At 34.9% G+C, this 15,338-nt stretch overlaps 1 protein-coding gene across 1 annotated transcript in view; it reads right to left on the reverse strand.

Moving 5' to 3' along the window:
* Positions 1-15,338, reverse strand: part of LOC148954822 (glycogen [starch] synthase-like) — a 161,739-nt gene that overhangs the window by 128,305 nt on the left and 18,096 nt on the right. Inside the window, exon 2 of the mRNA XM_089098795.1 lies at positions 13,386-13,500. Coding sequence (XP_088954921.1) covers positions 13,386-13,442 — 57 coding nt within the window. The 5' untranslated portion in view covers positions 13,443-13,500. The remainder of the gene's footprint in view (positions 1-13,385; positions 13,501-15,338) is intronic.

Below are 15,338 nucleotides of genomic sequence, written 5' to 3' on the forward strand. Positions count from 1 at the left end.
CAGTTCATAGTCATAAAAGCCACCGAGAATCTCTTCATCTTTGGTATAACGTATAAGAGTTTTGTTTTTTGGTATGCATTTTACGAGTTCATATATATTACTGTCAGTTTCAAACTCGTAAGTCTCCATATCTAAAAAATTCGGTGTCATATAAATTCGAGCATAGAAACACAACTGGTATTTATTTTTCTTCTTCTTGGCTTTGTATAATGTGGACACAGTCTTTTGAAAGGTGTATGTTTTATTATGATAAGAATGATGAACTTCAATTGGTGTAGAGCTGGACAATGTTCGATGAGGTCGTTGATTATAAATCAACATGATTTTATCTAGATCATGAATAAAAGCAGACGTATTTTTTAATGTATAATATCTTCAAATTAAAAGTCGAATAGTTCTTATCAATCATTAGGCCAATGCAGCCTTTATAGGACTTTGCGTATGATAGAGCAGTGTATTATACTTCTCTAGTACTTTTGCAACATGAGGATTAACAAATTCACAACCGCGATCCGTTTTAAGTTCTTTATATCAATCCTGTTGGAGAATACTTTCAATGGCTTGAGCAACTTCAACACCTCTCTTTGATCGCAATGAAATTGCATATGCATAGCGACTAAAAACAATGATTGCAAGTAGAATGTACTTGAACGGTGTATTGTGGCGTCTTTGAAGCTCATCTAGAGTCAGGAAATCTGCTTGCATTATATCCAATGGGTAAAATGCTTTAGTTTTTCGATATTGATTGGCACGAAGTCTATGATTTCTATGCAGAGTGTAACTTGGTTCATTTTGTAGATAGTCTTGTAAAATTTTTGTGCGAACACCCGTGACTTTGGAAAGAGTTATGGGGGAACTTAAACTCCCCGCCTCTCCAATATTTTCATAAGCATCTTTCAGAACTTCAGCCATTTTGAACCTAAACACGTTGTGTAACGTCCACTACCCTTTTGAATACTGGCTGCTGCTGGTGGTGGGGACGTTGACGTGATACGTCTTCGCTTTTGTCTAGCTATCAGCGTTGTGCTAGTATTTTCCAAAATTGATTTAAAATATTCTTCTTCAAGTTCATATTTTAATATTGATTATAATGATGATGCACGTTCATTTAGATTTTATAGAATTTGTCTATTGCCAATAAGACTTTTGGGTAAGTTTAATGTATTTAGAAAGTTGTATAGACGAGTGTCAAAAGATAATAGTCCTTTACGATTTATAAACATTTCATACATTAAATCAAGTAGATTATAGCTCTTGCCCTGAAATATAATACTTTCCCCATTGCTCTCAACATGAAGTTGATCACTTACCAAAAGATAGATTATGAGTCGTGTAAAATTTTCAACATATTAGTGGGGCATTAGATTTCCAATTTTCAATACAATTGAATTCAATTCCTCCTTCTTTAATTGTGTTCCAGCAGCAGCAGCAGGAGACTCTTGAGAAGATGATTCTTTTTTGGGGTCAGCAGCAGCAGCAGTGGGCTTTGATCGATAGTGTTTGTCCACTCGGCGAATTGCATCTTGAAGTAAAATCAGTTTTTTATCATCATCAATAGTTTCATTGTCGAGGAATTTACTCAGATTATCCTCAAAGTGTTCGACGGGTGAGAGAGCGAGTTCTATTGGAGTCAATTTATAGGGTTTTGCCATTCTCACTAGAGAAAACTGTTTACAAGTCCTGCAATTATTGGCAGTAAATGTGTGAAAAAGCTACCGCCCGCCTGAAGAAGTCATTTCCTTTTAAAATTCTTTCATTTCTTTTTAGAGGCCCATGTACATACAATGGAATGATGTTGCTTTGCCTGTTGATTAACTACTTCTGGCAGTAGAACATGACCCTCTGTCAAATTTACACAAATATCGGATAAGAGATGACTGATATCAGTTCCTATCACGTGGTTGAATATTGCTTACCTAAACGGATTGTTTATAGTGCTTAGAACTGAAAAAAAATGTATATTTTCATTTATTTTATTTATTATCATGATATCGAGTAATAGCTCTTTTTAGTGTTCACCGGGAGAAATACTGTAATTTCATTGTCGAAAATATCTGTGACTACACGCAGATCCTCGGGTGTATTTTGATTAAGATCCAATAGGATATAGCCGTGGGGTTTATTAGTTGCCTGATTCTATGCTGAGAGCAGAATTTGAGGGGCTCCTGGATAGATTTGTTTATTGAGGGTTATTAGCGAGCTTGAATCACGAACAACTCTGTAGATGATATAGTAGGTACAGTTCAAAGCAAGTGTTCGCATACATTTGCTCTGATGAAAGAGATTGTGTAGAACCAGAGTAGTGGAAATCTGTTCATGATGAGAGCGAACAGTGAACAATTGCAGCACTTCCTGGGGCCATTGTTCAATGGATTCAGCCAGATCGTCAATGATTAGCCAAGAGCTTGGTTCAATAATGTTGAAAACATCAAGTCCCTGTATGAACTGTATCTTCATCGATCCCATGGTGGTGATGGTGGCAGCAATTGATTTTATTTTATTGTATGACTCCTGCCAAATACTATAGCAATAGTAGATTTTTTTTCAGCTTTTCCGCAAACATTTTATTACAATTTTTAATTATTTTATTTAAGAGTGTTGTTTTGCCCGACATTGAGGGCCCACAAAGAAACGATCTGAACGGTGTTTTAAATTGATACATGTTCCTTTCAACAGTTCACCTGGACAACTAACTGTAGACTCTAATTGTCTAATGACTAAATAATTTCCCTACTACTACTACTACTACTACTCTGTTCTTCAAGAAGAAAAAGACATAGACAAAGATGAATAAAGAATCATATTTTTTTCTTTTATTATATGCACATAAAAAAAAGTAACAATACATTGAAAAAAAAATACACTTTTTTTAATTTATTTATAATTAAAAATACAACAACAACAACATTTACATAGGTATACACACAGATAAAAAAAAACACTTTTTTTGTTTATTTATAGAGAGAAAAAAAACATTAAATTAGATAGAGCAATTTAAAAAATACACTTTTTTTTTTTAAATTTATTTATAATAAAAAAATAAAACAGCAACATTTATATAATGACAAAGAGAGAGAAAACACACATTTTTTTTTTGTTTATAGAGAAAAAAAAAACATTAAATTAGAGATGGCACTTGAAAAAAAAAAATCTGCTCTAAGTCCAAAAAAAAAGATAACTTTGGTGACGGTGCGCCCCCCGCGCTGGCGGCGGCCGCCCCCCCGGGCCGCGAGGCCCCCCCCCCCCCAAAGGCCGCGAGGCCCCCCCCCAAAGGTTTTTAGGAAATTAGTTACAGGACTTTATTTAAACCGAGACTTTCCCTGTGGGCAGTACATTCAATCCGGTCTGAAGTTAAATAGTGTCCAAGGGGGAGGGTGGTCACACCATCTTGACAGACATAGATCTTGTCGGACATAGTACTCATGGCTATTTTCTCTACATTTACAGTATAGTTCTTGTAGTTCAATGAACGAATTGCCAACAATTTGGCTCTTGGAATTGTATTTTCAACAATACAATTCCTATAAATGTTCATGTCGAAATTCTTGTCCACAAAGCGCGTGGGTACTCCTTTGCAACGTTTCTTGATTTCCTCGTCGTATGTCTGTATAAAGTACACCTTCGGACCAACAAACATACCACTGGAAATCAAGTTGCTACCTGTTTCTGATTTAAAAAATAAAAGCTGATTGGGCGTCCGACGTTTCACTTGCTCTGGGTTAACATCACCATTCCAAATGGTGTAGTCCATCCGTGAACTGAAAATTTCACCGTTCGCCAAATCATCAATTAGATTTGAGTTATTCACTTTTAACAGTAGAGAATCCGTGTCACCGTAGCAGACCTCTACTTGCCCCTTTTCCGGCCACTGTACCCTAGCCACATTGTAGTAGAATTCCAACATGAGCTTTTTTGAGATCTCCAAGATAGCACTGCCTGCAGCAATATTTTTATTCAGGACAATGCGTCTTTTTTTCCTATTCAAAAGTACCATGTCCGGACCAATGATTGTAAAGGAAGCGTAATTGGGATCGGCAATAATTCGTGCACATTGTTCTGGATCGGTCACGACGTCACAACGATTCCTATTGCGAACACTCTCACACATTTTGCCGAAAGCCGAATTTAAAATGAGTTTATAAATTTCTTTTTCAGCTTTCGTCTGTGCTGCAGAACGTTTTCCGACAAAAGTGTCAACAAATGTTTTCAGATAGGGTTTTTGACTAAACTCGAGTGTTCTGTTAGTATTTGTTAATTTGAACAAATTTTTGAAAATAATTTTTCTCTACACTTTATTATAAACTATGTTTTTTTTCGTCAGTAGTTCATAAGAAAATTTTTGTTCTTATGTCCTACAGTGCACTCAGTAAATTTTGACTATAATACTATTGCAATGGATCAAAGATTCCATAGTCAAAGGTTTATTGATGCACGGAACAAAGAAATCCTTTAATGACTCGTGAAGTTCGACTGGTATCTCTCCATCAATTTCAAAAAACCATCCAACCGGTCCATTCTCCTCAACACTGTCATCGTCAATGTTGGGGAAATGGGGAGCTTGAGGGTCACTGAGCCATTTATAGTCGCCGCAAGGTAGTGTATAATGGGACATGGCCGAGGGGTAGAGAGAATTCATATCGAGGAAAACTGCATTTGATTTTGTCCCCGTCTTCTCTCCCGTTGGATCGGTTTCCAAGATACGGTCTCCGTGAAAAACAAACCCCCCCCTCATTGACCTTTCGATGAACAGATGCTGATCAATGTCAGTAATTAGCCCAATTTTTTCCCCACTAATTTTCAGGATGAGGTCTATCACTAGATGAGGCGAAGAATAATAATAACCCAAATCAATATTAAACTCCTCATAGATTTTATCCGTATTTTTACACATAATGTCTAACAAAGTTAACACGTCACTCGACAAATACAGCTTGCGGTAGTCAAATCCATTTTTACACCCCCCCTCTGCCCAAACTTTTTTAGCAAAACTGTATTCCTCGAGGATGCAACTACGATCGTGAAGACTGTCGTAAAACGATTCAATACAAGGAATAGCCTCCTCGGTGAATCTCGACATGGCACAATAATAATCATAAGGATATATGCCCTTGACCGTTAACAAATCATATAAATCATTTGGAAATTGTTGCTTGAGAAGGGGAAAGCATTGCTGCCGTCATCGTTTTTCTGCACTTGAATTAATTCGCTCAATGATTTGGGGAAAAAACTGTAGGAATCTAAAAAGCGAATTTTATTCGTGTACTCAACACCGGCTTCAACAAATTTCCACATAAATTCAAAAACAAGCAACTTTTCCGCGGATTTAGGTATGATTTTGTACGTAAAGCTGTCTATCACTCATGCGTCAGCATCATCATCATCATCCACTGTTCCATTTCTTTGAAGATGTGCCAATGCAGGTAGCACAAACTTCAGATCGTAGTTAGAGTTATGTATAAAAACCGGTAGAAAAAGTTGTTGTTTAATTTTTAAATTACACAAATTGTGAGCCCACCCCCGAAAGTTACTTTTTCCCGTTGAATTGGGGTCAATAAGGTGATTTTGGTCCTGCACCGCGTCTTTTGGGGCAAGGGCACCCCTACACACCAAGCAAATTGTTCCCTTTTCCAACGCCAGTTGCTCTTTATCTGACAATGTCTTTGGATAATTAGTATGACGTAATCGTAAAATTGCCCTGTTTGCCGTTTTTATTAAAGAAACCAATAACTTTTCCATACTGCCCTCCTCGCCCTTTGTAAAAAAAAGCTTCTCCCATTGCGTTTTATGGTTGGCGTCGCGACGTGCGTGCGCAGAGGAACATGCAACTAGCTTGTGTTCCTTGACTATATTTGGAATTGATGGGTATGATACCTCAACCAGTCTTGTTTCACAATCTAAAGACACTTTATCAGATTGCAGAAGAGAATTTTGAAAATTTTTAAATTGTAAAATGTCTTTGCCTTCTGCCGGCATTTCTATTCTTTGATTTCCATGAATTTTGCAATGCCCCATGTGATCTGAAAACGTTCGCTCAGATGTGAATGAGGAAAGGCACATGGGGCAATAGAAGCGTTCTCCAAATTTTTTGCCTTGAGATAGGAGTCGACTTATCGCAGTAACGGGTAAAAAACGACCATAAGAATTTATATCTTTGGGGGGTTCGTAAATCACACATAAAAATTATAACATAGTTCACCGTCGGCGTCCTCACTGAGTATAAACATCCTATTATAGCTGTTTTTTTCCCCCAGTAACGTAGTTTGTTTCATTTTGTAGTCCACCCCACCCCCCTCCCAGAATTTTCTGTTCTGTTTAGACAATTCTTAATTAGGTAAATTAAAACCTCTCTATTACCAATAAACCAAAGAAAAATAATATATTTAAAATTTTTCAAAACGTAAGATCCACTCTGTAGAGATTTTTAATTTTTGACTCATTATATAATGTCTTATGGGCTGCTGCTAAAATTGCATACTTAAAGCATTGAAGTCCAGTGTCAAAATTGAAACCTTGAACTCCTCCTGTAGCCGACAAATCTGGGTGGCATTTTATTTCTTTACCCCTCCCACCCCTTAAAATAAAGTTTTTTTAAATCTACTGAGATTCAGATCCATGCGTTCAATGTATAAAATTGTGGACCCACTACCCCTCTCATTAAATGTATCCAAAGTTGAAATTAGTTTATTTACCCAGCTGAAAAAGTTGTCTTCAAAATTGTTTAGACCTGGGTAGAAAGTCTGGTTGCCTGTTGAAAAATGAACATAAAAAAGATCCCCGGATGTCCCCTTTTGTAAATACACTTTTTGATTCAAAGATGAGTGAATTGCCCCCCGACCCCCCCCTGTCGGTATCTTGAGATGAATAATTGATTGAAATCGGTGGTGAAATCGATGTATATTTTTAACGGGGTCATTTTAAATATTGCCAGCGTTTTCCTCGGGAAGGCTAAAATCTACCCTATATGTTTGCAAATGGTTTAGAGCAGATTCTAACAGATAAAAATCAGGCAATTCCGGGGACTTAGCACTATTTTCATGTCCTGACCCTGTTTGTTCAGGACTCAATTCACTAATTATAAAGTTCTCATTAAAAATGCCCCCGGAAAAATGAGCTGATGTTGTATTACTACTACTATTAAGCGGAATGGTGGAGGAGGGTGACAGGGAATCGTCAATAACACCACTCCCAGTCTGTTCAATCACATTGGGGGGATGTGACATGAGGTCTCCTAGTACATGTTCCAAGGTGTTTGGAGACAATTGATCGAGCCAGCCTGTATTGTCCTCTGATGGAATTTCATTATAAGGACACGGGTCAGATTTACTTGTAGCATCATCTAAATATTCAAACATGAAACTATTAGCCCGCTCTGGGTCCTCAAGCATGTCAATATCACAGATTAAGTCATCCAGGCTGATCATTTCCCCACACACATCATTAAGGAAACCCTCATGCCACTCCATATTATCTAGAACCAGTGTAGGTTCATCCCTGAACTCTACTGGTGGTGACAGAATTGGTACAGTAAATATACCTGCTTCATCACTCGATGGTGCCACTGGGAGTGCTATATTTTTAATCTGTAGAAAAAAAAAGTTTTATTTTTTATGTAAAATAACCATTTTTTTTTTTTTTTTATAGTTAATAAACTTTGTCAATTTCTCATAGTCATTGTTCCCACCACCACCTGAACAATTAAAAGAAGAAGAAAAAAAAAGTTACATCGCCTCAATTCTTTCATAATTTAAAATTAAAATGTTAAAAAATATATATTTTTTTTTTGTCGTTGCACTTTATTATTACTATTATTAGTGTTATTTATGAAAAGAGAGGGATAGAAAAATAGATGTTTTTATTCCAAATTTTTTTTTTTTTTATATAAAAACTAAAAATTTTCTTCAAATTAGATTGTTTTAACGTCTTCAGCATTACTGTCAATGAAATTTGACCATTGTTCGACTGACGCCGTATGCGGTAGGAAAACTCGCTCCTCGGTTTCGGTTAAAGGACACGAACTCCATATGTCGACGGTTGGTGGTGTTGTTACTTTCTCAATAATCCGTATTTTCCTCTGTCTTTTGCCAACGGATTTTTTAGACCTGGGCTAAATAAATACATGTAAGAGAGAAGAACTTTTTTTTCCATCCATATCAACTATTAAAATGTTGGATGGTCCTTTTTAGAGACCCCCGCCCCTCCCCAACCCCCTCCCTGGGAGAACCCTTGGGACCCGGGAGCTTCCGTCGAGGTAGGAGGATTGAAACCCTTTCCCAGTTGAGGAGGTATCGGACTCCACAACACTGTTTAAATAGAACAGTCTCAAATTCTTTTCTTGAACCTTTCAAAAACGAGAATAATTGACTGAGTTGGTTCAAAATAATAATATTTTCTTCGTATGTGAAAACCATAATTGGAGATTACTAAAACCTTCTTCCTGTCACAGGAAACCCATTTACAATTCAAAGCGATGGGACGATTTGATACAATTAAAATGTTTTTAGCGAAATAATATAATTTTAAGGGTTGATTGCCGAGCTTTAATTAGCAAATTGTTTTTTTTGTTTAAAATGAATTATTGCATTAGAATATATCTTGGTTAGAATTTACAATGTAATTTTTTTATTTTTTTATTTTATAGAAATGCATATAAGCACGCCTTTATATATATATATTGATAATTTGATTTATAAAATAAAATTAAATCTCTTAGAAACAAATTTTAATTTTTTTTTTTAACTAATAAAAAGCTATGTGCCTGAGAAACTTTTGTCTTATTTTTGAAACTAGGGATAGAAAAAAAATTATGTATATACTTAAAAATTATGACTGGACTTCTATATCTGAACTCCTTTGCAAAACTTGAAGGGGGTCGAGCTCACATTCTTCAGTAGGCTGAGCTGAGACATTGTATAAAGTAGTCCATTCCCTTTTCAACTTCCTTCCAGTTGCCATGGAGCTAACGCAGGGGTCAGAGGGCTCTGTCACTATAAGTTGAGTGCTCGATGGATGGTCCAGATGGCGTGTAACTTTTCCAGCGAATTTGATAAAAGACGCCCTTGCGGTCTGTATTAACGAAGGTTCGTCATATCTCGTTTTCTTCTCCGAAGGGGGATTATTGCACGTCTCTTCTTCCTTTAAAAAAAAAAGAAAAAAATTTAGCATTTATCAAAAATGCATTTTGTGTTTTTGGAAAATAATTCAGTTTATGTTAGACATATAAAGTAGTGTAAAAAACATCTTGATTTCAAAATCAGTGGTTTTGATAGTGAGATGGAGGGCCTTTTATAAACTGCTCCTCCCTCCTTCCACCCTCCCCCCTCCTACGTCCATGCTTCCGTGACTGTATTTGTAAATTCAAACTTAAAAAGCAGTATTTGCGTTCCTTATTAAACAATATGGAGAAGAATTGCATGTGACAGTCAAGTAAAACTATCAGATTTCAATCAAATGTAGACATAAATAGAAATTTAAGAAGTGGAAAAGTTAATTAGCATGGCTCAGTCGAAGAAAAATACATGAATATATAATTTAATTTGTAAAGACATTCATTTATTAAAAGAAAAGTAAAATTTTTGTGCAAATAAAAGATACATTAACTAAAAAACGATCATAAATAAAATAAAAAAAAAAGTTTTTTTTTTTAAACTTAAATTAAGGTGAGTAATTAAAAATAAAAGAATTAATTACATAGATGAAGGGGGAAGGTCCCCTTCAAAATCTCATCTATATTTACGCTATATTTTTACATTTTATAACAACTTTTTTTTTTTTCAAAAAATAAAAAAATTTAGAGGAAATAGCTAAACATAGCTGTTTAAAATATATCATTTTAATAAGGTCTCGATAGACCGATCAAAAACTTTGTGCAAGAGAAAAATGCTCTTTTATGTCGAAATATTGTTAACACACCCTCTAAAACTCATAGAACTTTAATGAAAGTCACACCATCAGAGAACCCTACTCTAGAAGTTAAAAGATCCTATCTGGAGGCCCATTCAAACGGACATTAAAAGTTCTAATGTCCTGTTTAAGTCACCCCAAAAAAAAATGGAGGGCCTCTAGGCCCCCCCGCCCACCCTTATTTTTTCCCCAAGTCCTCCGCTGTGACATCGGAATTAGACAAACCCCGTTTATAGCAAGAGCCTGTGAAATTTAACCCCCTCCCCTCAAAAAAACTCTCACACTCTTTGTAACACGCAAGCTTTTCATTCAAAGCAGACAAATACATTATGTTAGGAAAAAGCTTTATTTCTGAATGATAAACAACTGATTTGGGGCTGTCCCTCTGAAATTTAAATTTACTAGTAAAACGTTTTTCTTTATTTTTTTTGGGGAAATAAAAGAATGAAAAGTGTACTCACACTGAAAATAGACAAATCTATTGTTTTCAAAAGTTAAAAATATATGGTGTACTATAAACAATGTCTTAATGCATTATGAAAATTGGAATGCAGTGTGGGGACATTATATCGGTTTTTTTTTTAAATTAATTACATTGTAGCATGACAAGTTCTTTTTTTTTTTTTTTTTAGAAAACCGACCAATCAAGTTATTATATTGGACTAGTCAACAACTTTCTCTAATCGATTGACACACAAAAAATCGATGCCATAATAAAAAAAAACATGTCTGCCAAGCCATGTAGGGCTCATTGTAATAGGCAAATGAGCCTGGTAACCCAATTACTTGAAAGTACACACACAACCTGTTTGGTACGGGGGCCTCGGCAAATTCAATAGATGGTATATACTAATGTAGTAGTGTTCGAAACGGTATATTTTTTTTCCAGGAGTCCTGAGTTAAATCTAGTTGTTCTCATAGACATTGCTTTGTGGCCTTAAGGCTTATCACAAAAAGCCTGCAAAGAGTCTAAATACTTCTGATCACGTTGGACTAGCCACAGGAAGAAAAAAATTAAGATGTATCACAACATTTTACAAAACTTTTAAACATAGGTAAACCGTTTAGTTTATGCTTTTAATCTATTTAAAAATCTAATACTAAATCACAAAAAAAATACCATATAGAGAACAAAAAATGGATTATTTCTAAGAAGGTAAGCTCTATTGCAAAAGACCCCGTCTCGTGAGCGCAAGAATGCTGGAACAGAATACTTACTGAGTTTTAATCACGAAGGAAAAATTTATCCTTAAATTGGATAGGGCTGTGGATGTTGACACACCAGAAATTTCAACGATTAGTTTTGAAATTATGAATTAACCCGGAAATATTCCGGAATTAATTCTCACGTTGTAATTAAAAAACACATTTGAAACTTAAAAAACAGTCACAAATTGAAACTGCAGCATGGACTTTATTAAGATAAAGGTCTTGCAAAGAGTATCTCAATGCTAAATACAACACCAACACAAACCCACTGCACATAAATCAGTATATTCAGCATACAAGCATTAACAAAATAAACAAAAAAAAAAGAAATAGAAGACTTACACAACAGAGCGCTGAATGTTTTAAGTAAAGTCGTGGAATCTAGGACTTTTGCTATTAAATGAATTCAAAATGAAAATTCGGTTTATAGCATTATCGTTTAGATTAAGCTGAAAGTCAAACTAATAAAGCTCAAATTGTTTTGATAAAAATAAATCTGAATGATATATATTTACTCTAAATTTCACATAGATTTCACAGCTTAGACAAAATATGAACTTGATTGCCTTATTATAAGGCATAAGTGACATGATGGTTGAAATTCCATGTCTTCAATAATAAAACAAAATGGTTTAATGTATACCATTGTAATAATGAATAAGAAAAAATAAACAGTTAATTCAATAGTGCCTTAAACGCTCATAATCTTTATTCTGGAATTTTGGAAGCTTGTTGACTTTTGGAAATTAGAATCGCGTTTTTGTTTTGTGTTGGTTTCAGGGCCGTATCCAGGATTTTTTTTTTAATCCTGGTTGGTTACAAAAAGATTTTTGTTGGGGGGGGGGGGGGCTACAAAAAAAAAGAAATACATGAAGTCGGGCAAAAATTTCGAGGGGGGTTCCAACCCCTTAGCCCTTCCCTGGATACGGCCTTGGTTGGTTTTGTTAAAGTCTGGCCCTGTTTTGTCTCATAGCTGAGGGATTGAGTTGAAACTTTCAGGAAATGTTTTCTCCTTTAAATTAGTTGGAAGTCAGTTGAATCTTATCCGTTTGTAAATGAGTATTTTCAAAGTTCCAGTTTTAATGTTTTGTCTCATGGCCGTGGGACCGAGTAAAAACTCATAGGGGCAGTCTTCGATAAAGAATACAAATTTTTAATACCAAAGCACCTAATTTTGACTATCTCTAAAAGTGATGGCAAAAAGGCAAGTTACCATATAGGAAAAAATCAGAGATATCAAGGTATGATGGAAGCCAAAATAAGATGGTATAGTATAGTACATACAGCATGAGACCGTACAGACAGATAGTATAGTAGCTAATACTGTGAAGGTAAGGATACCAAAAGCCAAACAAAGGCCAAGTAAAGATGGTTTAGTTTATTTGTTGATCATTCTGCGTTGGAAGGGACAGGCTATAAGCCTCAATTTGATCAAAATATCAATAAATACCTTTTAAATTAATACCTTTTAGTGAAGTAATTAATAGAACAATTTGAGTTTTAAACGTCATGTGAATGTTTTCTTTAGCATAACTTTCTAAACAACACTTAGCCGTTTTTGTACAAAAAAAAAAACTGAGTAAAAAATAATAGAAACTTCTATCATCAATAAATGATTGACTGATTGAGATAAAATGAAAAAAATGACCATCATTTTCCGGGACTTCTTGAAGGTCATTATTCATTACATTATGATCTCAGACCAGATGATTACAAGAGAGCTTATTATACCCCTGAAAGGACAGGGAGAATCACAACTTCCTTTAGAAGAGTAAATATTAATATTAAAGAGTATAATATTAAGAGTTTAAAGTTTATTTAATTTTAATATTAAAGTTTATTTTAATAATTAACTTTAATAATTAAAGTTAAAATAATAATTACAATTAAATTAATAATTAAATTTGCTGTTAATTAAATTTTATACATTAATTTAGATTTTATAATTTAATTTTATAGCTCGTTAATAATCAATAAGTTTAATTTTAATATAAAGAATAATATTAAAAGTATAATTAAAAGTTAAGAGCATGATATTAAAGTTAAAAATGTTGCCCTTTTTGGTGGAAACAGGACACTTCTAGCAAAATCAAGGGTTTTTCCAAACTTCAGACTACCCCAGAAGGACTTTGCAGCCTGGTCTCTACCTCCAACGAAAACTTTCCATGAATAGCCCTTGGTAGACACAAAAAACTAGCGAACCAGGTAGACATGGTAGACATATAACCTCCTTAATGAAATGAATGCTTGCAAAAATGATATGGCTAAAAACTTACCTTCTCTGACAATGTTGGAGCTCGTTTCTTCTTCGAGAAAAGCTGCAGTATAAACATAACCTTCAGGCCTCTTTCTTCTTATGAATTCCTTTGTAATTGTCATTTTTCATTCGTTCTAAAAAGAAAAAAATTCAAGCAAATGTTCATGTATATGCTACCGTAAATGTCCGAAATTGGTGAATATTGACATTCATCGGTGAATGTTCGAAATACCTTTTTTTCTTCTTGGATTTAGTCAGTGTTGCCAGTCAACTTACTCAGTTTAATGCAAGGTTTGATGATCACCGGTTAGGTTTGGTAATGTTGAGTTAGCTGAGGTTAGGTTTTTAACTCATTTCTGATATTTATAACTAATTCTAACTAGCCTAACATAAGCTAACATAATCTAACCTAACCTATCTTAACTTTTACCATCATATCTTGCATAATACTGAAAAAGCTGACTCGCAAAGCGAACTGAATCCAAGCAGAGAAAAATGAATTTCAGAAATTTGCTAGTGAATGTTGACATTAGCCAGATTTCGGACATTCACAGTAACATATAAATTCATTAGCACAAATTGTTTTGCTTGCCTTAGGCTGAATAAAACTCATCCCAAAAAATGTAATTGGCTAATATTTTTTATTTTTTGCATTCTCTACGCTAGTCTTAGCCACCGAGGTAGATATTCGTATGAAAGGTTTAACTTAAACCGACATAGCCTGGCGCCATCTAGGAAATGTGTATCATTATTTAAAGGAAATGTGCATTAAAAAGTTTTTTCTTGATGCAGTGTAAACATCACTTTTTGTCCCATTCTAGCTCCCTTTGCGTTTGAGCATCTGTTTATAAAACATTTGAATAAAAACTCCGACTTTAACCTAAGGTGGGGAAAGGTAAGGAGGGATCGTCTTCCTTATATATGGAATGATTTCTGTTTGTTTAATTTTTAATTTTCTCTTTACTTTCATTTGAAGAAACTTGTTTTTTATTCAATTTTGTTCATCTTTAATATTATAAATAAAAAAAAACTCTTTTCAACTGAAAGTAAGGAGCAATATTAACACTTAAGACAAACAAAAATTATTCCGTATGTGAAGGGGTGCCCCCTACTCAATACCTCGCTCTTCACGCTCGAGTTTTTTTTAGTAATTTTAAAAAAGCTTCTTATTCTAATTAAATGACCCTTGTATTTCATGAGTCGTTCTTAAAAATTTAGTAAAATCAGTCGAACTTAAGCGTAAAGAACGAGGTATTGAGAACGAGTCAGTGGTTAACTCCCTCATATACAGAACCATTTCTGTTCATTTTAAGTTTTAATGTGCTCCTAGCTTTCAGTTGAAAAAACTTATTTTTCATTTAATTTCTGATTGTTTGTCAAATAAGTCCGGGAAATCTGGTTCCCTCTCCATTTAAAATTTCCTCCCCTTACGGGAAACTCCTCCGTGGAAAGTTCCTCCGACGTAAAATATCCCCTCCCGGTACATTCCCTTCGGAGAATTTTATCCTCGCTGAAAATTACCCCGTAAAATTTCTTGCGGAAGAATCCGTCTGAAAAATTCTCTTTTACATGCTTTTATTTGAAATGACTTATTTCAAATCGTTTTTTAAATTATACCGAAAATCCCCCCTTCTGCGGAAAATTTTCCCCGGAAATCCTCATCATTGGGAAGATACTCCCGTGGAAAATAGTACCATGGAGAATTTTTCCCAGGGAAAATTCCCCCATGGATAATCTCTCGCAAAAAATCCTCCCCCAACGGAAAAATAGTCCTGTCAATTCCAACCCCGTTGAACCCCCCCCCCCCCCCCCCGACAATTTTCATGCAACATCTCCACATGCAAAATTGAGTCGGCAAATAGAAAGTTAGACAAATAAAAAGAATTTTGTATAGTAAAATTCACCCAGTTTAAAATATACCCTGGGTAGCACTCCCCCGGAAACGTCCCTCCACACAAAAAATTGTCTCTGT

This window comes from Artemia sp. Qi Xiang Cuo, chromosome 2, assembly GCF_049724085.1.
Source record: "Artemia sp. Qi Xiang Cuo chromosome 2, ASM4972408v1, whole genome shotgun sequence".
Taxonomy (NCBI): Eukaryota; Metazoa; Arthropoda; class Branchiopoda; order Anostraca; family Artemiidae; genus Artemia; species Artemia sp. Qi Xiang Cuo.